The 25,653-nt window shown below is 40.2% G+C and overlaps 1 protein-coding gene across 10 annotated transcripts in view; it reads right to left on the reverse strand.

Annotated features, from left to right (window-relative positions):
* Positions 1-11,195: 11,195 nt before the first annotated feature.
* SLC8A1 (solute carrier family 8 member A1) overlaps positions 11,196-25,653 on the reverse strand; it is a 358,133-nt gene continuing 343,675 nt past the window's right edge. For all 10 annotated transcript variants that reach the window (XM_073897336.1, XM_073897335.1, XM_073897334.1 and 7 more), the window contains one exon: positions 11,196-14,846. In XM_073897336.1, coding sequence (XP_073753437.1) covers positions 14,470-14,846 — 377 coding nt within the window. In that variant the 3' untranslated portion in view covers positions 11,196-14,469. The remainder of the gene's footprint in view (positions 14,847-25,653) is intronic.

Genomic DNA, 25,653 nt, shown 5'->3' on the forward strand with positions numbered 1-25,653 from the left:
GACCTCTTTGCAAGACCTGACTATAAACAAAGTCACTTGCTGACTCTCCACTCCATTTCTGCACCAATTCAAATGACAGAGCCTAGAAAGGAGCTCCTGAGGGACTTGGGATGGTGTCTACGTTGTCTGTGGTTTCTGGGTTTGATAAGCCATACTGAGCCTTTGAAACTATCTTCTAAACCCAAATTCACTCATAACCAGTAGTCATTTTAGCTTAATCAGTTTACACCCAGTCTTTAAACCAGTAGACTGTGTCCTTAAGTATAACTTAGTACTGATACACGGTGGTGTAGCATTAAGGCAAATGGTCCAGAACTCATCAATCAAGAGAAAAGTGTCCAAGGTCATTCTAGGGGCCCTGGGCCAGTCAAGCAAAGCAGATTAGTTGTTGGTGTTTTGAAAGAACTAGAAAAGTTGATTAGAAATCTCTCTGGAGAGGCTGCCTGAAACTCAGTTAATATTTGTAAGGAATAATTTGCCTCCAAATTATACTTTAAGTCCAAACAGTGAACATTTCTGTCCATATATCAGGATGTTTTGGGCCCACGTGGAACCTGCCATTTAAGCTTTTAAGCTTTTTCCTCTGAGGAAGCAGAGTTTATTGGCGACAGTAACTTTCCTGGACCTTTCAGAGCGCTGTTCAGTAGCTCTCAAACTTGAACATGCACCAGAATCATCCTTAAGGGCTTGTCAGAGGCCACATTCCTGGGCCCATTTCTAGAATTTGATTCATAGGTCTGGGCTGGGGTCTCTGGTGAGACCAGAGAATTTACATAAATAACAAATTTTAAGGTTTTTGCTGATACTGCTTTGTTGGGGACCAAATGTTGAGAATCACTGCCGTAGCTTATTCTAAAACACACTGTAGTTACCCAAATCACCTTAATGTGCTCCCAAGACAAAGCTTTTCCATGTGGAAGGTGAAGGTCGGTATTAGATCCCCCACCCCCCATAAGACATTTTTATAATGTAGGTAAGGGACAGATTCAATAGATGCTAATTTAATATTAGAGAAAGGTCCAGCAGTTTAAGTGCAAACCTTTAAGTAAAATGTGAATCAAACTTGTGCTTTAACTTATGAACTGCCTCTGAAGGGAATATTTTCCATACCATTAAATGAGTCTCTAAAAGGCCTTTTTTTTTTTTTTTGAGAAGGCAGAGGCAGAGGGAGAGAAAGAATCTGAAGCAGGCTCCACACCCAGCACGGAGCCTGACATCGGGCTTGATCTCACAACCCTGAGATCATGACCTGAGCCAAAATCAAGAGTTGAATGTTCAACTGACTGAGCTACCCAGGCCCCCTTTGAAAGGCTTTGTAGAAGACTTTACAGTTTCCCTGCAGAGGGTATTATTTTAGTAATAGCATTAAGGTTTTCTCTTGCCATACAGGTGATATTCTCCCTATTACCTCAAGGTGATTAACATAATAGTAAAGTTTGTTCGCAGCTTCTTCACTGAGCACAAAGGTTTGTTGATTTTTTTTTCTAGTAAAATCTTTTTTAAATATACGTATATCAAATGTAAGGACCTACCTACATGAGTAAAGAGAGGGCAAGAACGTCAGAGAAATGCAGCTGATGAGGAATTAAGTTAAACAAACTGTCAGCGCACGTAGAGACTGCCATTTGTTTGACAGGTGGAGCTGGGTCAGTTCGAGAGACCGGATTGGTACAAGGACTTGAGGGGGAAGAGACATGAGGGTCTGAATGAGCAGGTGCCTGTGCAGAAGGGAGGCTCAATCTATTCACAGCTTCTCTGCCTTACACTAAGCACCTACCAGATTGACAGAGCCACTTAGACGGCTTAAGGCAGTCATCTTTAGAAAATGCTTATGGTGCAGATTTGTTCAAAAAAAGACAGAAAATCCTACCTTTCCAATTTAGGATCTCCTAATCAAATGTGAAATAGGGGTCAAAGTCAATGTGAGGGACTTATCAAAATATAAAAATACCATGCCTACTGCAACTGAACAGCAGCTCTATAGAAAGATTAGTAATGAGAAAGAAAAAATCATTCTCTCCCTAGGTGGAAGTCATAGACATTAATATAGTTACATAAAAATATTACCTATTTTTTTTCTCTCAACAGGGAGGTTCATGAGATCACTTTATCTGTTACAGTGCTGGGAACGTTTGTTTACCTTTCCCCCTGACAAATTTGGCATCGTGCCTTAGTGCTAATAAAGCTGGAATATATGACTGTTACGATGTTGAAATGGTTTTGCCATTTCTAATGACATTCTAACTGGGATTCCTTCAAGAGAAAGCTTACGTTTATTCCACTAAAACATTTTTTTGTTTATATAGGCAGAGTTCACCATGGTTGCTTTTTCTTTTCCCCGTGGCAATGCCTACATTCTCTTGCTATATTTTCTCCAACTGTGTGTAATTTCAGATTGCTAATGAGGCACTTGCGCTGTGGGCAAACCAGATGATTGCTAGGGGTGGGATTTAAGTCTTTGTAAAAGCTTTTTGAGTGGTCATTTTCTCTGTAACAAGGGAGGCTTGAGAAAGAGTTGAATTTGGAGTAAATGAAATTCCTTTTTCATCTTCCTTTACAATCTTTTAGTATCTTTCTCTCTGGTCAACACGCATCCTGTTTGTATTCACTCACTTTAGTATAAAATAACTGCTGTCAGTCTCTCTCCTAAAAGGTTGTCATTGAGTACAAAGAATGAAAAGTAAGTGGAATTATTATGGGAAATTGTGTGAACTTAAAGTTTACATTTAAAAGGATAGTGGATTCAGGCTTATAAAGGTCACTGATGTGGAATACATTCCAATCTCATTAAATTTTCTATTGTAAGTTTACCCCAAAGGGAGAAACTTTTCACTCCCTGTTTGGGAATGGAAATTCTTTTCCAGCAGCGCACAAAGAGTTATTTCAAATAGACCTTTAAATTCCCATCAGACTTAATGTGGTTTTATTGGCTTGACACTTGCAATCAAGTATTATGGGGAGAAACTGATTCACAGTGGAAAGCACCTTCATCCATACCCAGTGGATGATAACAGGGAACCACAGATTATGTAGGGCTTGATGTATTCTGGGAAAGCAAGCTAAAGGTAAAGTCCCTCCTTTAATGATGAGGGAATTCAAGTTCAGAAAGAGCCGAAGAGTCATAACCCTCTGAAACAAATACCAATTTTCAGAAGAGGAGAGCCTTTGGGTCTCTTCTCTGATGACTATTTGATTTTGAAATGAAGAGAACCTTGTGTATTCAGATGTGGGGACTGAAGTCTCTTCTAGTTGGCTGTTAAAATATGACAGCTGGAGTTGTAACTGACTGAAATATAGCCAGATGCCTCAAAGTCAAAAGAGCAATAGGCAGAGTTAAGAAAATCCAGTGATGTCTTAGTATCAACACCCAATAGAAAAAAATTCAGGAGTGGGGAGACAAATGATCTTTGTAATCAGTTTTTTTCAACTGGAAATGTAAAAGACCATATGTCAGCTTCACATAGAATTTGGCTCATTGTAGACTCAGGATCTGTTAGTTGAGTCTGAAATCATTTATCTCATTGGTGAAAGATTATGAAGTTAAGAAAATTAGTATTTCTATTAAAGAAAAGCTTCTTGAAAGGTTTCAGAATGGTTCCATCAAGCAGTCTGAAATTGATAAAATGTCTCCAACAAAATGGAAGGTTAATTTGAGTGCCACATGGCCTCTTCTTAACTGAATTCAGGACTAGTGTTAATTTTCTTTCTTTCTTTTTAAAAAGATTTTATTTATTTTTTGACAGAGAAACAGTGAGACAGCGAGAGAGGGAACACAAGCAGGGGGAGTGGGAGAGGGAGAAGCAGGCTTCCCGCTGAGCAGGGAGCCCGATGTGGGGCTCGATCCCAGGACCCTGGGATCATGACCTGAGCTGAAGGCAGATGCTTAATGACTGAGCCACCCAGGCGCCCCTAGTGTTAATTTTCTTAAAACTACTTTGTCTTGAATTCTTCGTATCTTCCCAGGGTGCCTAATACAATACTTTGCACACAATAAATGCTTGAGGTTTACAGAATTGTAGGATTGAAAAAAATATAATAGACTCTGACATTTGATTTAAAAATTGTTCCACAGTCTTGACTATATAGATTTTTTTTTTTTTTTAAGTTTTGACTGGATATAAAGTGAATCAACAATTCTGGAAGACATAGTTGCTAAGTTGACTAATTTTCTGCCCTCTTTGGTTTAACTTCTGATTTTTTTTCCTCAGGTAATTTGCCATTTGATATTTATCTAGCCTCGGTATCCAGATCTGAATTTTAATTGATTAGCACCGTCCTTACACACTCTGCATCTTTCAACCCTTACTGATTTGTGAGGACCAGGCAGGAAGATAAAGTGACATTTAAGATCCTAGTGTCAAAGCAATTTCTGACTTTTGATTAGGAGCTGGAAATGTTTCCTCAAATACTTTATAAAGATACTCTGAATGGTCTCCACTTTTGTACAAAACTTGTGAATCAACCAGTGACGGCAGCTGTCATTTCTTGTTTCTTTGTATTAGAAGCTAAGGAATGACTGTTTCTCCTGGGAGAATTAGGAAATAAAAGGCAAAGTCTGGAGCTATGTCAGTATCCTCCCACAGAATAAGTATGGGGAAATACTCCACTGGGAACCATGACAGATAAAAACTTACAAGGACGAACAAAACATCAAGAGAGTCTGTCAGAAGCTCTGCCCTCCCCTTTAGCCCAGAAGCCTGCGGCGAACCTTTTTCATTGTCTTCGAATGTTATTAAATATCTTGTCTGTTTTAAAGGGACCCAAACCAGTTCTGGTTTCTCTACAACAGAAAACTGTCTTTGGGTAAAGTCCTAATAATACTACATATGGATCTGGTTTTGGTTAATGGAAGTGTCAAGTTCTAAAGAGGTATGATTTCTCAATAGCAACAAAACTATTATTTTCATTTTACTAATGAAACAAGCTCTAGAGTTGGAGGGTGAGAGTACTGGCCAGGAAGAAAAAATACAAGCTTGCACTCCTTTTAAGTTTAGACTCCTTGCTAGGTCCAATCCACTTGGCTATGCTGCTTTCTTAGTGTTTTTGAAAATTGGGTCCATGGCAACCGGTTTGAAAAGACCAGTTCATTCTCCAGCCAGGCAACAAGTATCTGACTGAGCTGCACAACTCTGGAAAGATTTGCAACAAACAAAACAGCCTGGCTCAGAGCAGAGAGGAATCGCTGTAGGTAATAATCGCATTAAGTGAAAAGAATACGCTGCCATCGTTCTAATGTTCATAGACCATATCCATAATGGGGGTGAGCAAGGGTGGTGGTCAGACTCGAGAGCTAGTATTGGTCCCATCTATTTTGTCTAGTTCCTGACCCCATCTAGTAACTGAATGGTGATATGACTTAGGACATTGATAGTGATTTCTCTCCCCTTCCCAGCTGCTTGTTTGCCTCTAAATACTGTATGAATGGGATGCGGGGGTGGGGGGGCAAGGGTTGGGCACTGATTTTACTAAATCCCATGTCTCAATAATTAACATACATTTTCCTTATGGCTTTGCAAAAAATGTGATCTTGACTTCAGAATTGGCATTTAAAAGCATCCCTCTTGGTGTTTAAAGTTTCAAAATTTAAACAAAATTTTCAAGGTGATAAGCAGATTTAGTCCATTTTGAAAGTGAGCACAACCCTTTTCTTTTGGCTTTCCCATCACCTACAGTTGTTTCTAAAAGCTGTGCCATGGGATTAAGAGTCAGGAATATGCAAAGGGGCCTAGAAGAAGGGGTGTGGATGCAACCCTACTGTTCACAGCTTCTTTGGGTGCTAGACTCCTTTTTTCAACAAAATGAAACCAGTGGTTGGAGAACTTCCCAATCCATTTTGATGAGAAAGAGACTCATTTTTTAAAAAGTAAATCTATGCAGATCTGTGAGGACAACCTGAGACTATCAAGAATATTTTAAGCCACATGCATACATTTACCACAGTATCATCTGTCTCAAAGAAGACTCGAAGTGTCAAATTTCCTAAGGGATTACTAAGGGCAGCACAATCCTTGTTGTTCTTAAGAACTTTAGATTGCAACTTCAAGGATAATATTTTCTTAGAAAATGTAACAATAACAGAGCTAATAAAGGACTTTCAGTTTTTGCATGATGTTATCCTTTACTTAGATCCAATACCACAAAAATTTTGTTGAAATAGCAATAAGATAAAGTCCTTCCAGTATTTCCAATAGTCAGAGTCCCAAACGAGGTCCAATATGTAATGAAGCAGTTGGTTAAATAGGTTCCAATGATCTGACATCAATATTACTACCCCTCTCTCTACTCACTCCTCACCCTGACTGGACCCCTTGGAGAAATTTCATTACTCGTTAGTTGAAAGGGTCAGTTTGCCTGTTAATAAGATCTTGGAGGGAAAATGCTAGGCACCACACAACCAGTGTATATGAAAATTTGAAAGTTGAGTGTTGCTTCGGTGAAAATATCTAAGTTAAATTATAGCTAGTGGAGGGTCTGTGGTGTTAAATGATTAGGATTTTATGGCAGAAGTGGGTAGGAGTCTCATTCCTTTGTTCCTGTTGTGCCAAAACACATTTCTAGAAAATGTCAAGTGATGTAGGGGAGCCTGCCTGCTCAGTGCTGTGTTGCCAGGGAAAATATAAAATCTCATCCTTTTAATCCCCCAGGATTTGACCTAGACGAGCATAATTTTTTTTCAAGAGCAGTTTTCAACACCCTCCAAATAACAGAAGGTAATTGGAAAAGTCAGAGGAGCGCCCTAATTGATCCTAAAGACTTTCTATCAGAAATGCTTGCTAAATGAAGGGAAGACAAATGAAATTTTTTTCTTTGAAAGATCTACTTACGTTTTTAGAAGGATCCATATAATTAACATTCTAGGCAGTTTTCAAACAACTTTGAATGTGCATCTTTCACAAAAAAAGAAAATCAGGAATGTGTTTCCTTCTGTATTTCTCTCCCTTTTTTCATTTATAAAAGACATGTGATAAAAGGAATACTTAACCTGACATGGGCTTTTAGGGTAATCTTAGACATCCAAAAATGTAGTTCAAGTTATTTGACGTACATTGTCTGTTTTTGTATTTATGTATGTATCTCTGTGCCCTAGGAAAAGATGGGATAGAGGAGAGTTAATGCTGAAATTGTATGTAATTCTTATAAAAATAATCTTCAAACTACCACTTCAAATACTTTTTGTTTTTACACTCGTTGAAATGGCAACCTCTGGTAGAAAAAAAAGATCAAAACAGCCCTCCTATTTGCTTTGCATGAAAAGACCAGTTTTTCAGAAGCCTTTTAACTACTGGTAGGTCTTTCTGGGCTTTATTGTTTATTTGGGTTAGACTCAAGCTCAATATCCCATCTGATGATTATTTAAAATGTTAAAATTATGAAATATTAATAACGTCAAAATGGAATCAGCCTTTTATAAATTAAATTGTCAAGTTAAGTTCTAAAATTTAGAAACTTCTTGGCCTAAAAAAAAAGGAAATTATTGAAGGCATTTTTATGAGACACCTATAGAGATCCAGTGTATTCCACAAAATAACTCAGTAATATGGAAAAGGGCCAAAAGCATACTTTTGTGGGGGGGGGGTTTGCCAAAGTCAAAAGTTATGTATGCCCAGCTTTGATTTTCATATAAAAACAGATCACAAGCTGAAATTGTACTAGTGTTTTTGGAAACTGGAAATGTATCTTCGTTAGGGTTAATGACTTTCAAATATTTTAGAGAAGAGTAATTTGTGATGAAATATTACCTCACACATTTGTGCTAAATTCTCTCATTTTTAAGTGTGTTCTGTCAAAACATAGATAATTGTCTCCTAAAACATTATTTTAGCCATATTATTCACTTACATGAACATTATTAGAATGTAAAATCTTTCAAGATTTCTTCTTTGGAGCATTTTTCAAAGTTTAATGTTAAGTATAAGAAGGTAGAGAAATGTACATATAGAGAAAATTATTTTTCTCTGAACTGGCTAGGTCATATAACTTTTAAGTATTTATAAAGTTAATTTTTTAAGTGAAACATTTTGAAAAGCGGTTATATATTTGGTTATTAGAATTGTTCCTTCCAATTAGAAAGAATAGGATCTTCACATGAGAAAATAGGGCCACAACAAACAGAATCGCATTTTTAAGAAAGCTCTCCCTAGAGAATTTATCTCTTGTCCTACCATGTGGGTTCAAGGGGTCTCATAAAAAGTTCTGTGAATTAAAAGTGGGTTATTTCAACTTGGGAATGTAGAGAGAGGTCTTTGGAAATCTCTGGGCCAGATCCTCCTTGGTGAATAAACAATTTCCAATATAGAGGGCTGCTAGTATATTAAATCCCCTGTCACCCCCAGTACACTCTTGGATTTGGCTAGGTAGATCTGTCTTTGCAGGCAACAAATTAGGAGGGCTGGGCTGTTCATTAACTGTCAAAATCGAGTCCGTAAGTTGAAGTTAGCTAAGTTCTCTTTTGGTGTGTTTGCTTATTAATGTGAAATTTTGCTGTCATTTGCCTATCAGGAATATAATACCCACAGATAAACATTTGACCCACTCATTTTTTGGAGGCATGGAAGCTATACATTGTTTTTCTATGTTTACATACTTCTTTGTAGAAACTTTCGTAGGAGCTGAGTGTGAGTGTGTGTCTGTGTGTGTTAGGGTGGGCTCCTTAATCCTGATCCATACCTACATCTATCAGTAGGATAAAAGGCTAGGTAGATGGCACTGAAGCATGAAAAATGTGATCCAGAGAGGAAAATCAATACTGCTGTAGTGGGTAGGTATAGGGTATAATCTCTCCTAAACATTTATAGAGATACATACCAAATGATTGTTTTCCAAGTAGAATGCCATTATATTTGTGTCTTCCTATGATACGTTCACTTTCAGAAAAACATGCCCAGAGCACTTTATCATGAGCCTCTCTGAGGTATTACCGCTGAGAGGTAATAGCATTACTAAGGGTGATGAATATGATGGGAATAAGCATGGAACAAATACAATGTTTGGAATTAGGGAAAAGAAAGACTAAGATTGCATATTACAAAGTGAATCCCTCTCCAGATCTTTGATAAAGTTAGGACAGCATGATTCTAGAGAATGTGAGTAGGTCAAGTACTTCACTGATTACAGATAGGGTGATTCTGGGCAAGCAAGTCTTCCTTGTAAAGATAAGAGTTGTGGTTTGAACTACAAAGTCCTGTTGCCTTTTGAAGTCATGAAGTAATGTTTTCCTACAAATACATCAAAATAGTAATAGAATGACTTTATTTAAAGTTCCCTCAGATTAAATCAGAGGAACTTTGACAAAAGTGAAAATTGGTAGAGCCTCTGAGGACATCTTTTTGGACATCTTGGCAGGCAGGGGGAAAAGTCATAGGAAGCTACCCACTAGTTCTTGTGGGCTGGAAAGCTGAAGTGTGCTCTCCCTTGGGAGACCTAGCTCTCGTGGTTGTTCTTTCTATGGGACATTCTCTGCCTTGGGAGGTGATTAACCATGGCCTGATTAAGTTCCAACAATGAAATATCTAACTAGTGCAATTGTTTCCCCTCCCTGTGTCCTTGTAGGTGGAATACCATCTGGACCACCGAACACTTACAATGTGTTGGGTGGAAGACAACATAGCTAGAAGTGACTGAAATGTAATATTGAAGAGCAGAAATGCAGTCCATTAACAAAAATCTGTAGGTAGATCTGAATGAAAGCTAATAAATGCACTCATAACAGCATCTTTCTTTCTCTGTAAGAAAAATATGATTGTGTGAAGCTCTTCTACATAATTCACTCACTTGTTTATCAGTTAAAATGCTACATTTTACCAATAGCTACAATGCTTTCGCCAAGGGAAGTGATTACTATAACAAAAGCTGTGAGTGCCACTTGTAAGTTTGGGAGAGATTTAAGGTTGTGCATTGTCAATCATGACACGGCCAAATATTCTTGAAGTTACAAAACTATACTCTACTTGCTCTGAATGCAACTGCCCAAGATCAGAGACAGAAAACCAGAATCAAAAGAGACACACATCTTGAACCAGGAAACACTTTTTAAAAGAAGTCTTAAAGGGGCTGATTTACATTCTTGACACGGTGACGTTTTGTCACTGTTAAGAGAATGGAAGGCTTCATCATCTACCTGAGGAAATTTATTGTTTTTCTAATTGCAGATGTGTGTAGAACAAACCAGTCAATCTCTATTTTGACAGATTAGGATCAGGGATCCTGGGCTGGGGAATCAACAAGGAATCTAGCCCTGTGTGGAAAAGGCAAAGTGCTTCTGTTACCTGTGAGACCACTGGGGGAAAGATGCTGTGTTAGGGATTCTCATTGTGAATGGGATCCACCTATCAGAATACCTGCAGGGTGGTTTAAAAGAGCATATTTTGTTTTCTTTGAAAAACAGTTTTACTTGTTGCTTTTATTCTGTATAGAAAGCAAAGCTCTCTGAAATCTTCACTGGTGGTGGGCTTGAATCATTCATTATCTTTGAACTAAAATTAGCTTATAAGAGGTTGCGAATCATTGAGCCATGACATTTTGTTGAAGGGTAGTTAAACAGTGAAGACTACTCTGGTCATTGAATTACTGTCTTTGGTATTTGAAGAAATAAATGTTGGCTGCTCATTTTGTGTTAAACCAAAGATTGGTGACTAGGAGACATTAATTATTGATCCAAGAAAATATTTAAGTTATACCTTATTTCCTTCATATGTGAAAGTGTGCCACACATAATCATATATAGACATAATGAATTCAAAGCAAATTTTAAAAAGATGATCAGATGAATAAATTATTTACATGTACATAGTGGACAGATTCTATTATAAGAACTGAATCCACTGTTATTAATGTAGGCTTGCAAATAAGTACACAAATGAGAGGTCACATTTCTTTTTTTCCACAAATGCTGATTTCTGGTGTCACCTCTTCCTATACTCTTGACTATATGATACATAAAGTCAATAACAGGTAATTAATCAGAAATTATTACAGAAGTTTTTTGGGGAATCAAGAGGAATACAGTATATGATACTAAGTATCCCTTAGGAAACAACTAGTTACTTCTGATCAGTTTCATTGGGATTGATTTATTTGCTGTAATATTCTGCTAAAAAGTGGTCTGATGTGTAACTGTTTATAGGTTCATGTTCTTGGCTGCAGAAAGGATAAAGTGGTGCTAAAAGATGTAAAAAAAAACAAAACAAAACAATTAGTGAAATGGAGAAACATCCAACATTTATCTTCGTACCATCAGATAGACACATATTCTCACACTCTGCTCTCTTGGGACATTAAAAAGGAAAACTTGTATGACCAAAGGGTTGACATTTGCAAGAGTCTGAATACTGGGTATCTGTTTTCTTTCTTTTGGATGAGGATACCAACTGCACAATCATACCTTTTTGGTCTTTATTTCTTCAAAACATGAAAACAAAAATGAAGTCAATGACAATGAGAGGAAACATTCCATACAGATTATGCTGTATCACTAGTGATTAAATCAGAAACAATTAGAAACTTTATTTGTCTGTGTCAATAATGTGTACCATTTATAAGGAACGGCACAATTCGTGCACTTCCCCCCTAAAGCTGTGCACAATACACACAAAATAAAATGGAATAATTTTACACAACTACAATTATTAACAACTCTGAACAATCAGAATCATATTTTCTCTATAACATGAAATTTGAAAAAGCAAACAAACCAAAAAGCTTTGAAATTAAAATTCAATGGCAAGAATTTCTGAAAGTCCTCGGTGAAAATTTGCTATGGGATTATCGACGTTCCAGATATGGCTAAAATTGAGTGCAAAATCTAATGTTTAAACAACCCACATCCTTGGACTATATTTACTTGGTGTTTTCTAGGCTAGCTTTCCATTTAGTACATCTTAAAAAAAAAAATGGGTTAGAATGTGCCCCCAAAAGACTTAGACCCACAGTGTTGGGCCATGGCCTGCTGGGGTGAGTCTCCTGGAGATACGAGGAACTGTAGAGGTGTGGGGCGTAGAAAAGTACTGTTGACCAACAAAGATAAAAACTGGGGTTAACTGGACCTTTTCAGTCATCTGGATCACCAACATGACTGCCTTTCTTGGCTTACGATGGGGAGGTGTATATATCTGCAAGATCAGCCAAAGATACATAGGATGCTTCCGCCCCTAATCTGTGCTTTATCTCTTGGTTAAAATCTTAGATATTTGGACAACTGTATTGGTACAATTTCAACATGTTTATGTTAAGAGTTTTGTAATTGTGTTTTTCCTTGCAAGATAAAACTGTTTCCATATGGCTGTGCTAACTTTTACCCATGGAAATCACAATCACATTAGCTGTGAGCCCCCTGAGGGCAGGGATCTGGGCTATCTTGTTCATGGTTTAGGCCCCAAGAGTAGCACAGTACCTGGCATATTGAGTAGTAACCAGCATTTAATTATTCATTCAGTCACCAAATGTTTATTAAATGATGAATGATCATGATTACTGAGTAGAAAAAGAGGAAATAACTCTGAACAGCTTTTATCTCTTAAGTATCTTTGAATCAATACAAAGGGCCAGCAGTGTCTCTGGCCTGGGATTCTTTATAGATAGAGAAGTCTCTGAGGCGGGACCAACGTCATTCCATTTTTCCTCATTACTGGATTCACTACTTTGGAATGTTGGGTTTATCCTTGCTCTTTGGTATTTTGAAATAGAAAGAGCCATTCCTTTTCCAGGGTGAAAAACCTCCCAGCGCAATCCTCCTGGGAGGCACTAATCTCATTTAATTGCTTACTCCTTAGTCATAAGTGCAGAAGATGCACTTGTAAAGACCCATTGGTCTCCCTGGCTCCTTTCCTACTCAGGAACTGCCGATACAATCAGAGGAGTCTGGGCGATGAAAGAAACAGGGCTCAAAATAGCCTTTTACATAAAAAAATAAAATGAACAAACCACTATCTACCATCTGTGCCAGACAGAGCAGAAGTGAAATAAATACTTTAGGGGCAGGGGTGTCATGGAAACGGAGGCTCTCAAAGCCCGGGCACTTCGAATCCAGCCACTGCTCTATACCTCTCTCCTTGGCCTTCCAGAATCAACAGGTGACTGTTTAGAGGCCTCTGGTGTATTCCACATGGCTAATTTTCCATGCAGATACTTGGTAGTTTGCCTGCTGTCCTCTCAATAGCTTTAACTTCCCAGTGAACTGTTATTGCTTCTTAGAAGTGAATGTGCAGGTCCATGAACAATAAGCCATTTTCTCCTTTTGTCCTTAGTAAAATCAAACTCAACAACAACACGAAAGTTACAACTCAGGTGAAAAGGAAACTCACTTATGTCGTCAATGTCCAGTCAACATTGCTGGATGGGAGAACAGTACACGCTACACTCTACTATATACAGATACACTTATTTTGTTTTTCATCCATGCACTGTGTAACAGGTATCACAACAACATTCCCAAACAGGCACATGAAGAAGGAGCCAATGTTCAGTCATGACTGGAACAGGACTGTGCAAGCCATGGATGCTTTTGAAAATGAAACTGACGAACGATCCCAGGCAACAGCAAACATGGGACTGGGACACAGTGATGCAAATGGAAAAGGATGATATGCTTTTTGAGTGGGGTTATTCCTATTTGCATGAGAGGTGGTGGGCAGGAGGAGGAGGTTTGGGATGGGGGCCTGGGCAGGGGGTGGCTAGCCAGGCTGGAAAACCAGAATGAGGGCCTTGCTAATCACAGTCCAGAGCTAAAGAGATAAGAAATAAATGATTTTGCATGTTCTTGGGAATCGAGGCACATTATTCCTGTACCTGTTGAACAAGAGTGCCAGGCATCCTATCTTTAAATATCCGACTGTATCTAGAACCATCACTCTTCCTGGCTGCATTCGAGCTCCCATGCTGCTTCTCAGAGGCAGCTTTACCTCTGCTCATGTTCCAGAGATAAGCATGAAATTTAGTGACCTAGTGAAGACATGCTGCTTTTCCATGTCCATATCCTTTCTTAATCCAAAATAATTTTTCAAAGTGTTTGGAGAGCGTAATTGTAATGATTTAAATTTTCACCAAAAACCCATTTGCATTTAGATTGGTCATCACCTCCCACCAGAGAAACAAAAGCTTTGACCCTCCCAACAAAACGACAGAACACAAAAGTCAAACATCAGCCACCTCCCAGCCCCCACCAAAACCAAGCAGAAACAGAAAACAAAATCAAAGACTTAACGATTTATGAACCTGGAGAGAACACAGTCCTTCTGGGCTGAGCTGCACAGATGCCCCTGCCTCCACGCCTTTGTTCAATGTGACGATGCCCCTGGGAATGGGAGGTGATGGTTTCTCACTTCGGCCCTAGCACAGAGTATGCTCTTGAAGCTGGATTCCATCAGCAGGTAAGGGAACAGGACAAATGTCAGTTTCCTCTGTTCATTATACATAATATTTTATGTATATATATACGTATATATATATATAAATTTACTATATCTGATTGTTCCTTTAGAAGCCTTTTATGTGGCAGTAGGCCTCCAGGGAGGAGAAGAAAATGTACAAGAGCCATAGGAGCACGAAGAGGCAGGATGTGAGGAGCTTGGCAGTCCGGGGCCCACCCAGCTCACCTCCAATTTCCGGCCTCCGCCGATACAGCAGCACCCCCACATTGATGAAAGCAAAAATGGTGAAGAGAGTGACAGAGAAAGCTAGCGTGCCAGGGGACACTTTGAACTGTTCCCCATTGGCTGCATGGTAGATGGCAGCGATGGACCAGGCCACGCCGATCCCCAGGAAGACGTTCACCGCGTTGCTGCCGGTGACGTTACCTATGGACGCATCTGCATACTGGTCCTGGGTGGCTGCCACTTTGCTTGCAAATGTGTCTGTGGAGGAAAAAGAAAAAAGGCAGTGACACTCGGTATTTTAAAGAGGCCTGTGGTGCGCTGGAAGGTTCAGCCGTGTCCTCTAGGATCCAATCCCCCAGTGGAAACCCAGTGGCCAGGAGAGGGTTTTGCTGTTCTCTGGGGTCCCGGTCCTGTGGTCAGGACGACAGGATCGAGACCTCAGAAATCAAAGGTTTGGTGTTGGCTGTGTTACTGACCAGATGATCTTGGTCAAGTTCTTTACCCTCAAGTACCACAGTTCTTTGTCATATTGATCTTGCAGGGCAGTATTTTTCAGAGTGATCGTGGCCCGTTGACATCAGAATCGTAAGAGTGAACAGCACAAGGCTCCATCCAGCTGGGATGGAGCAGGATCACCAGGGCCCAGGAATCCATTGTAACAACCTCCCAAAAGATGGTAGGTCGCTAAAGTTTGTGAATGGCTGCTGGAGGGTATTACTAAAAGGTTCTGTATCATTAGCTCTAGTTCACAGATGAGAAAAGTGAGGCATCAGGAGATCCTTCCAAAGCTTCAAGAGCAAATCAGCAGTGGAACTGAAGCTAGCTGAGCCATAGTAAGAGCTGGCGTTGGCCTAGAGCCTTATGGATAGGAAAGCTGACGCACCTATATTATTGCACGGACTGTGACAATTTTGTAAGGCGAGGGCACTTTGTAGGTGAGGACATTGGCCTTGGGACAATAAGTAATGGGTGCAACATCACACAACAAGGAAGGCGGCATTTTAGGGCTGGCACGTGGGTCTCTTGCCTTCACTACAGATGCTTTATCACTGTACCATCTCACCTTTCACTATGCCATGCATACCAATGGCCACCTGCAAAGCTTTGTTCACCAATAATCCCGAGTGCATCTTTTTCTGAAGGGAGGAAAATCACGGCCCATGCAAGGAGTCGGACAAGGAGTTTCTTGATGAGGAGAGCATAGGGATTTCAAGCATGTTTGAGCCAGAAGGTTTCAAATCCTGCCTTCACAATGGAATGTGCAACCCCAGGCAGATTACTCAATTTCTCCGAGCCTCCAATTTTTTAATCTGTGAAATGGGGATAGTGACACCCAATTCAGGGTACTGTTAACCTGAAACACTATATGTGAACTGTTTATCTTTCTTGGTACAAAGTAAGAGTAGCTCTTTTTTGTTGCTTTGCGAAGACAATGGAAAGCAGGCTAGATCAGTTTACTAAAAGTTGAGGCAGGATCTGATATGGCTCCCTTTATTAAGCACGTAGATAGAACTTGCAAGATATTCCGTTTCTTTTCTATGTAATTGTCTCGTTAATAATGTCAGAGTCCTCTCAGCTACCTTGGCAGAATACCTTGCACAGAAGGTTTATAGAAGATGTGAGTAAGTGTCAGATCGAACTCACATTTGCAGAGCCAGCAATGGCAGGGATGCTATTAGAGCAAGGTATCGTCGTGTCATCTGCTCTGGTCCTCTGGACGTTCTCGGGATGCTCTGCGCACGCACAGGCTTGTGGGCTATCGGGACTACTTTTCTCCCCTCTGTTGCTATTCTGTTGCCACCACTGATCTTCGGTAAATCCCCAATGGGGATGATACATAAGGCATGTGAGCTTATATCAGCCTGTAGATTTTTGTGCTTTACTCTGGTAAGTAGGTTATTCAGGCTGCTCAGAGGTTACTGCAGAAGCGGTATCCGCCCCCCCCTTTCTTTTTTTGAAAGGAAGTCAGTCAACATGGAGGGCCCCATCTCATTAAACCTGACCTTTGCAATGGAAAAGCAGGTTTTACTTACTGTTCTATAATTAAACTCAGGCAAACACTGCTTCCTCTGTACCAGGCACTATCCTACACATATTACACGTGTGTTCCCATTCAACTCCCTTATCAGCTTTAAAGAGGCTGCTGTTCCCCTTTTATGATTTGGGAGCACCTCTGGGACAGGTCAGTAGAAGAAGGATAATTTTAAACCAAACTGATTCACTTTTGGAGCCCATTCTCTGTCCGCACCACACTGCAGCTCCCAGGAAGATGAAAGTTTTCCCTTCCTCAGTTCAGATTGCCCTGTTCCTTCCACTCGGAAACACCGACACAGGTTCTTGCAGGGTGCTCTTTCCTGTCTCAGAGCAAAGACTGCAGAAGGGGTCGGCAGTCTGCTCAGCCACCCGCCTGGACGTGCGTGGCTCTGTGTGTTCAGATCACACACTGCAGCCCAGTGAGGACTGTTTTGGAGGCTGGTGAGTCAAAGCCCAAGCGAGACAAATCTTAATGGTCCCTTGCACTTCGTTATGAAGAGTTATCAGGAGCTGCAGCAGCAGCCTCAAAAAAAAAAAAAAATGAAGTTCTGCTTTTCTTTTTCAAGGCAGCTGAGCAAGGAAAGTAAAGGAGAAGAGTGGAAGGCAGGAGAAGGCAGCCCACAGCTCAGCTGCTGCTGAGGAACACCTGAGATGCTGTTCTGTGCTGACATGGCAGCCGGCACCTGCTGGGGGCGAACAGATGGCCGTGTTAGGCTGGGCCGTCGGGACGGGGACGTCCCCTGCCCATGCTGCGGGGGCAGGCAGCCTGGCGCTGGGCCACACCTGCTTACCTCCCCTGGCAGGTGCTACAGGGCACCCTGGACTTCCTGGGTGCCCAGTCTCCGCTCAACCCCTAGACTTTCTGGAGGTTTCTGCCATTGTGCCAGAAGGGAATGAGGCATAACATCAAAAATTCCTGGGCTCAGGGACCCTGAATACCCACACCAGTCCTTTTGCCTGAAACACAGGGCACACCTGGGTCTGCAGGGATATCTCCCTCCCTCATTTTCCCCATAGCCTGTTGTGAATATTGAAGGAATTCTTGTCATAACAGGCTCCTGTTTTCCAAATGCCTTTCTCTGGCTTCCCTACAAAATTAGTGGCCAAAGTCACTAGCTTGTCACATAAATGAAACCTATTTGGGGCCTTCTGGAGTCTGGTAGGTTTTATTTACCTGGATTCTACATCAGGCCTTTTGTCTGTTTTAATTCACAAGCTGCGCAAAAATTATAGAGACATATGCAAATCCAAACCATTAACCTTGGCTCCATCAGAGACAACTCTGTTTTTCAAATAAAGTATGATGGAATCTCCCCAAATTACTTTCTATCACTGCTTTGCTGCTTCGTTGCAAAGAGCAACACATCACGCACCATATGTTAGGCACTGCCAAGCCTTACCCTGAACACTAAGCCCATAACCTGCTTATGGTTGAACAAGGCAAAAGCCACTTCTATACCATTCCCCAAAGTAAAATCCAAGCAGTAACTACCACTGTGGTCTCAGAGGGGTTGTAATCATATGCAGAACTTGGCCCATTAAATAAACCTGTACAAATCAGATTTCCCATGTGATTGGCATAAACTAAGACATGTTGATAATTACATATATATATATATATATATATATCTATATCTTCCTACATATACACCTTAGATCAGATTTCTAGTAGGAATTTTTGCTTTTAACTCTCACCTTGAATTCTAATAAATTTTGAATTAGCCATATAGTCTTAGACTTTTGGTTCTGCCTCCCGGTACCTATGACCATAAATCAGTTAACAGGGAAGATTCGGCTGGGAGACAGTGTGGCTGGAGCTAAACCATATGTCACAGAGTCAGGACATCACTGTTCTCTGCAGACCTATCTTGAGTTTATTGTGTGTAACCTTGGCCACGTCATTTGGTCAATGAGCACAAGAGGTCAGTACACTCCCCTTTCCTCCAGAAATTATTTTTTACTTGAATTTCTCAAACTTTATAGCTACATACAGACTTAAGTGTCTCTTCTGTGAAAAGGATACTTATTATATGCCTGCAGGTCACACATAGGGTTTCTGATCTAGAGCAAGGGTTTCATCCCAGATGATTTATTCTTGACTCTTAGCATATTTGGGGGGCCAGGTATTCAACTCTCAGGCAGTCTGTGCTCAGGAACTGACACTGATGGTGATTTTAACTGGGATCTCGTCTGCTCCTGCCCAGCCACCTGTGAATTCCTGACAATATAAAGACAGACCAGAGGATATGGAGCTTCATTAAGGAGACAGTTTTAGTTCTTCTGTGTGTTCTTGGGCAAGACACTTCACTTTTTTTAGGTTCTAGTTTCTTCATCTAAAATAAAGGCTTTAAACTAGAATATCTCTAGGACTATCCCTACGTTTATTGTTTGGGTGGTACACAGAGCACATCAAAATGTTAAATTCACATGTATGATTTCAGTGTTTCTCTTTTTTTGTAGGAGTTGGTACGCGGGCACCCTTATTCATTAGACTTGATTAATGGTAATATCTTCTCCTTTTAAAGAATGGCCTAAATGAAATCTTCAAAGATCCTAGGAAGATCTCTAGAGCTGAAGAAGTTATTGCCATTGATCAAATTGTGACAGTATATATGAAATCAAACCATACGTCGCAGAGTCATTTACCTTTTCCAAATAGAGAAATGTTGGCAAAATTATTTACTTGATGTCACTTTGACCAGCCATCCATCTATAGGAGCAAAGCCATGGTATACATGGTGGCAGTGACAACTGTTGCAAACAGCGCGTGTAATGTCAAGTTTGCACACCCCTGGCATGGGGAATACCGGGAGAGCCTGGTTATAAGATCTGAGGCTCTACCCTCAACCCACATAATCAGACTCTATGAAGAAAGGACACAGGAATATTCATTTTAAACAAGTGCATCAGGTGATGCTCCTTGACACCAGTGTTTGAGAACCGTGGCTCTAAGGCATGGAAATGGCTATTGTTCCAAATGCCCAGTCTGCCTTGCTGAGAGGGATAGATGTTTCAGTTTTGAGGAAGCAGCTAATTTCTCTTAGAAACAGTGATGCCCTCAGATATAGGGATTGTTTTACTCATAGAACCACTTGGGTGGGCTTGGTGGAGGGGCTGGGGCTGCTTAACTGTAATGTCCTCCCACTCTCATGTTATGCTATGCTCTTACTACTATTTTTTTTAAGGTTGGTTGGTTTTAGCGCAAAAGAGCGCATGGGTGGGGGAGGGCAGAGGGAGGGAATCTTCAAGCAGACTCCCTGCTGAGTGCAGAGCCCCTGGGCTCCATCCCAGGACCCATGAGATCATGACCTGAGCTAAAACCAAACCAAGTGTTGCACACTCAACTGACTGAGCCACTCAGGTGCCCCAGTGTTCTTATTATCTTTAAACCTCATTCTAGCATAGATGCTATGAAAGGCCAGAGGAGGAAGGAAATTTATTTTAGTTGAGTTCTGGCTCTGTCACTTGCCAGGTAAGAAGCTTACCTATTTCATAGGGCTTTGAAAGAAATGTGTTAACATGAACAGCACTCAGATGAGGGCCTGGTAACTAATGAGTGTTCAGTATTATTAGCTATTTTTATAATACAACAGCACCAGGTCCCAAGAGAATCAATAAGTGGTAAGGAATTCAGACTTAATGTGCTAATTCTAAACTTTTAGGGAGTTATATCCTTTAAAGATTTACTTTATGATCCTATGCATTTAAAAATGTGGGAGAGCATAAAATTATTCTTAAAAAGCAAAGACATTTTTTATTTTGAAAATTCCATGTAACCTAAGTCATAAAATGACACTGGAGATGTTCTGGTTTCTAAGGCCCTAATCTTACTGAAAGGCAGGCATCTCTGCTGAAACAGTGTTCCTATTCCTCTCTCGCGCCTCTCCTCTACACATGCTGTTCTCTTGCTCTTTTAGAATTCAAATGGAAATAGTTTATGTACTAATTCTTCTGTCACTAAGGACTTTAAACAAGGTTTTTTCTTTACTTGTGACGTTTACCCAAGTAAATACAAAAACCACACTGCCTCACACACTCCGCTGGTTCATCTCAAAACAATCCTTATTTGACTTCCAAGCGAAGTTCAAGAGATCAAGGAATTACTAATGTTTTATTGATTAATGACCAGTCAGGAGTTGTAAAAACAGAAAAAGGGAAAAACACTTAAAAGAGATTTCTGCCCATAAAAGCTGCTCCTGAAAGAGAGAAAGAAATAGAGACGGTGACATGACCTATTTTTGGAAGAGAAGAAAACGGAGGTAAGTAAAAAAGCTCCAGAGGACTCGTGTTGGCAGATCAGAACACCTGCTTCTGGTCATTTTTATCCCCAACTGCAAATCAAGCACCAGGGCAACTTCTGAAAAATGCCAGCTTTCTAGCCCCACCTGAGTTTCTGCTTCATTGGTCTGAACACCAGTGTTTTTAAAAATTATTTATTCACGGAGGGATTGGGGGCAGGCAGAGGGGGAGAAAGAATCCTCAGCAGGCTCCACGCCCAGTGCAGAGCCTGACATGGGGCTCGATCCCACAATCCTGAGATCATGACCTGAGCCAAAATCAAGAGTCGGACACTTAACTGAACTAAGCCACACAGACATCCCTGGACACCAGTATTTTTTAAAGCTCCCCCAACTAGATTGAGATCCACTAACCACTCAGAGCCTTTGTTTCTTCATCTGTGTACGGACAATGGCAACTCTTACAGATTAGCCCAGATAACCTATGGAATAGCCCTGATACCATTTTTTTTTTTTTGTTATCGAATAACTTTTTGTTTTGATTTGTTAACGTGAGTGTTTGCACTTTGCAAGGGTAACTTGGGACTTAATTTTCCTATTATGTATTTGAAATCCTGGTAGATTTTAGGGGTGCCTGGGTGGCTCATTTGGTTAAGCAACTGCCTTTGGCTTGGGTCATGATCCAGGGGTCCTGGAATTGAGCCCTGCACTGGGCTCCCTGCTCAGCGGGGAGCCTGCTTCTCCCTCTCCTGCTCCCCCTGCTTGTGCACACTCTCTCTCTCTCTCCCCTCCCCCATCAAATAAATAAAATTTTTTAAAGAAATGACTTCCTGGTAGATTTTAAATTCAAAGAAAGAAATGAATTCTAATTAAAAGAGAAAAATACTAGGGGTTTATTTTCCAGGGAACACAAAGCAGAGAAGAGAATGAACACAAACCAACAGTGCCATTTGATCGGTCTTCCAAAATGTAATTTGATCCATGTTTTCAAAAGAAAATGATAATACTCCACTCTTAAACACATCCATAATTGTGAACACCCAAGAGAGGATCCAAGGTTCCCCTTCCTTGTTCAAACATCTAGCTCCATGAGGTTTGCTAAAATTTTCTAAAATCCCTGGTTCTAAATCTTTGAGGCCAATAAAAACATTTGAGCCTCTCAAAGAACTCTGAGATGGAGCTTATTCTACTCAATCGCTCCATCACTCTCCCCACCCCAACTCTTGATCCTGAAAAAAGCCCCAGGCCACCTAGCTGGGTGTGGAGCAAAGAAGTGGTGGTCTGACCTGGTTGTCTCTTGAGACTTGGTTTAACATGGTTCTGGAGTGGACTAGATTATGTATGTTGAGCAGGGTTGGTACTTTCACTTTGGGAGTCCTGCTTGTTTCCTTCCCCAAATTAAAAGGTTCATGCAGATTACAGTGGTGGAAGTTCCAAATGTGTGCCTGAAAAACTAAGGGGTACAGAGTTGACTGACTTGAGAAAAGTCTCCTGTCTCTGGTCAAGTGGTGAACAGGCAGCTTGAGGATGGCCATAATATTGCGCAGTTCCCAGTGGGTTCCTGTGAATCAGTGGTTCTGCTTGGCATCAAGATATGTAGCAAGCTGAGGTTACTGTAAGTAGTTCATTTGGTCACCTGGTTCCATGTACTCTGTGGTTAACTATGGTCATGACTGAAGAATGCCGGTCCTGATTCCTGTGGGCTGCATAATGTCTCTAGTTACAGTAGTAAGGAGCCTAAGCTATGGAGTAAGACCTGGTCCCAGTCCCATTTGCCATGTGCTGGCACTGTGGCCTTGGGATAACCTCTCTTTAAGCCTCTGATATCAGTAAAATAGGGAAAATAAAAGTCTCCATTTATATAGCCACGAAGATGATCAAAAGTACTGCAAAACACCATCAAAAGGAATGAGATCTTGCCATTTGCAACGACGTGGATGGAACTGGAGGCTGTTATGCTGAGTGAAATAAGTCAATCAGAGAAAGACATGTATCATATGACCTCACTGATATGAGGAATTCTTAATCTCAGGAACAAACTGAGGGTTGCTGGAGTGGGGGGTGGGAGGGATGGGGTGGCTGGGTGATGGACATTGGGGAAGATATGTGCTACAGTGAGCGCTGTGAATTGTGCAAGACTGTTGAATCACAGATCTGTACTTCTGAAACAAATAACGCAACATATTTTAAGAAAAAAGAAAAAGAAGAAGATAGCAGGAGAGGAAGAATGAAGGGGAGTAAGTCAGAGGGGGAGACGAACCAGGAGAGATGATGGACTCTGAAAAACAAACTGAGGTTTCTGGAGGGGAGGAGGGTGGGGGGATGGGTTAGCCTGGTGATGGGTATTGAGGAGGGCACATTCTGCATGGAGCACTGGGTGTTATGAACAAACAATGAATCATGGAACAGTACACCAAAACAAATTATGTAATATATGGTGATTAACATAACAATAAAAAATTAAAAAAAAAAGAAATAGGCCTTTATCATTTCTGAAATTTTTTGAAGCATGTACTCTACTAGGTGTTTTCCATGCCAAAGGGAAAAATGATAGTGCCTAACTTCAAAGAGCTTGAATATAATTCTGCTGCATGCTTTAAAAGTAGGGAATACTAAATTGAAGCAAAGAGAAAAGTAATTTCCTCAAAATTATAAGGTATTTGGGAAAGAATGTATGGAATGCTTACTTTAAAAATGAATCCAGGTGGAATGACAGAGTGGCTAAGTACAGATTATAATAGAGACACAATTTATCGTTGATTTAAATTTGAACTGAATATGAGCAAATCATTTGTTCTCTTGGAGCCTTAATTTCCTCATGTAACTGAAGACATTGGTACTCTTTCTCTTTATGTGATAAAGTGACTTTTAGTCAGGACCACCACTGTATTCATCCATGGGTATGATACCCCATACATCTCCAGCGGTATCATTCAGATTATACTACAATCCTTTGGTATTGTAGTATACAACCATGCAAGTTACTTTAGGATCCACTGGGAAATAAAGCAGCAAGATATAATAAATTGCAATGTCCTATTACCCAAGTATACTATTCAGTATTGTAATTTTTAGAGTTATTAGAGGTCAGGAAACTAAAAACTAAAATATGTTAACCATCTACAGTGAATTTTTTTCTGCAAAAACAAATGTTTTCTAGCACAGTGTCAAAGAGGTAAAAAATAGAACTCATTTTTAGGAGAAGGGTCTAAGGAACAACAAAAAAATAAACCTCAGAGAGACAAAACCACTTCATATCACTTAATGATATAACCTAAATAAGATAATAGATAATATAAATACAGTGTGCGTGTCTAGCACACAGTGGAGTGATGTGGTAAATATTTTAAAATTTCCACCTTTGCTCATAAAACATTTCCCATTCATTCTCATTTTGTGGTGGTTTCTATTCCTTTTGACATTTTGAGACTTGATGTCAGTGTAGTCAATGATAATTCCTATTTCCTGGATTTATACCAATTTTCATTTGACAGAGTGCTCTGAGGTCCATAGTACTTAATCCTCTCATCAACTCTGCTTAAATTGCCATGTATTAGCATGGCTGTTTTACAGGCAAGAAAACCAAGGCTGAGTCAAAAAATTGATCCCAGTCATACAAATGAGTAACGGTTGGAAGTCCGGCTTTCCTGGATTCAGTTCTAATGTTCTCATCCTTACACCCCCGCGATGTGCTGTCACTGACACTGCGCTGCGAGAACATAGTGAACAGCTAGGATAACCATTTTTTTGTCAAATTCTTCCTATGATAGTTAGAAATCTGGAAGTAATGTAACTTAAAAATAGCACACATTTTCTCGAAAATAAGGCTTTATTTTTAACAAAAGTCTCTATATACAGAGTGGGGAAAATGCCTAAAATCATCTATTTTCTTTCCCTTCATGACTTAAAATTTCTACAGTGAAATAATTCCTACTTGACAAAACTCAAAGGATATTCAAAACACTGGAAATTAACAGAAAATCTAACGATGCCAGAGGCTAAGAAACAGCTATAGGATACCCGATTTTTAAAGTGTTGTGGTCTCAGGAGTGAACAACTCATAATGGGAAGTTACAGGGGGTAGCAGGCAAGATTCAGGCACAAGCCTTGATCAGGATGTATGGAGAAAGACCAAGGTAGCACTGAGTGAGGTAAAAATATTCCCAACTCATTAACATCTAAGAGTTTTCTCTGTAATTAAGGAAGAATGTTTGTTTCCAGTAGGAGCAACAGGTGAAAGGAAAAATGCATGTTTCAAATGTGATATAGAAGCTGGAATGTCTTGACCCAATATACCCAGTTTTAGCCAAGTAAATAATTTTAAGCTAAAAGAGTGTGTGATACAGGTAGTGCCTAGTACAAAAATGGCTGAGTTTTAAACTTCTTGCATTAATTTCTCTTGAATTTTGAGCCTGTTTTCTTTAGAAACAATCTGATATAACATAGTTATGGACCCAAGTCAGACTACTGCAAAGTGCCAATTTAGCACTACACAGAGTATATCTAAAGTTTTAAAAGTATTGGCCTGAGTTCTGGATCTCAAAAGCAGGGATGATAGCAGAGAAAAGAATGAAGAAGAGACAACGTATCTCGCTCCTCATCACACTTTCCACCATAGCCAAATTGTGAAAGAGGAGACTCAGTGCTCTTAAGTTATGCTTGCCCTTCTTACTACAATAACCTACCCACATACATTCCTCAAGAATAAGCCACACTATAAAAGCATCTACCGTTCGGGTGCCTGGGTGGCTCAGTTGGTTAAGCGACTGCCTTCGGCTCAGGTCATGATCCTG

The sequence above is a fragment of the Callorhinus ursinus genome, unplaced genomic scaffold (genome assembly GCF_003265705.2).
Source record: "Callorhinus ursinus isolate GAN/ISIS: 27379988/994484 unplaced genomic scaffold, GSC_fseal_2.0 scaffold10, whole genome shotgun sequence".
In the NCBI taxonomy this organism is placed as follows: Eukaryota; Metazoa; Chordata; class Mammalia; order Carnivora; family Otariidae; genus Callorhinus; species Callorhinus ursinus.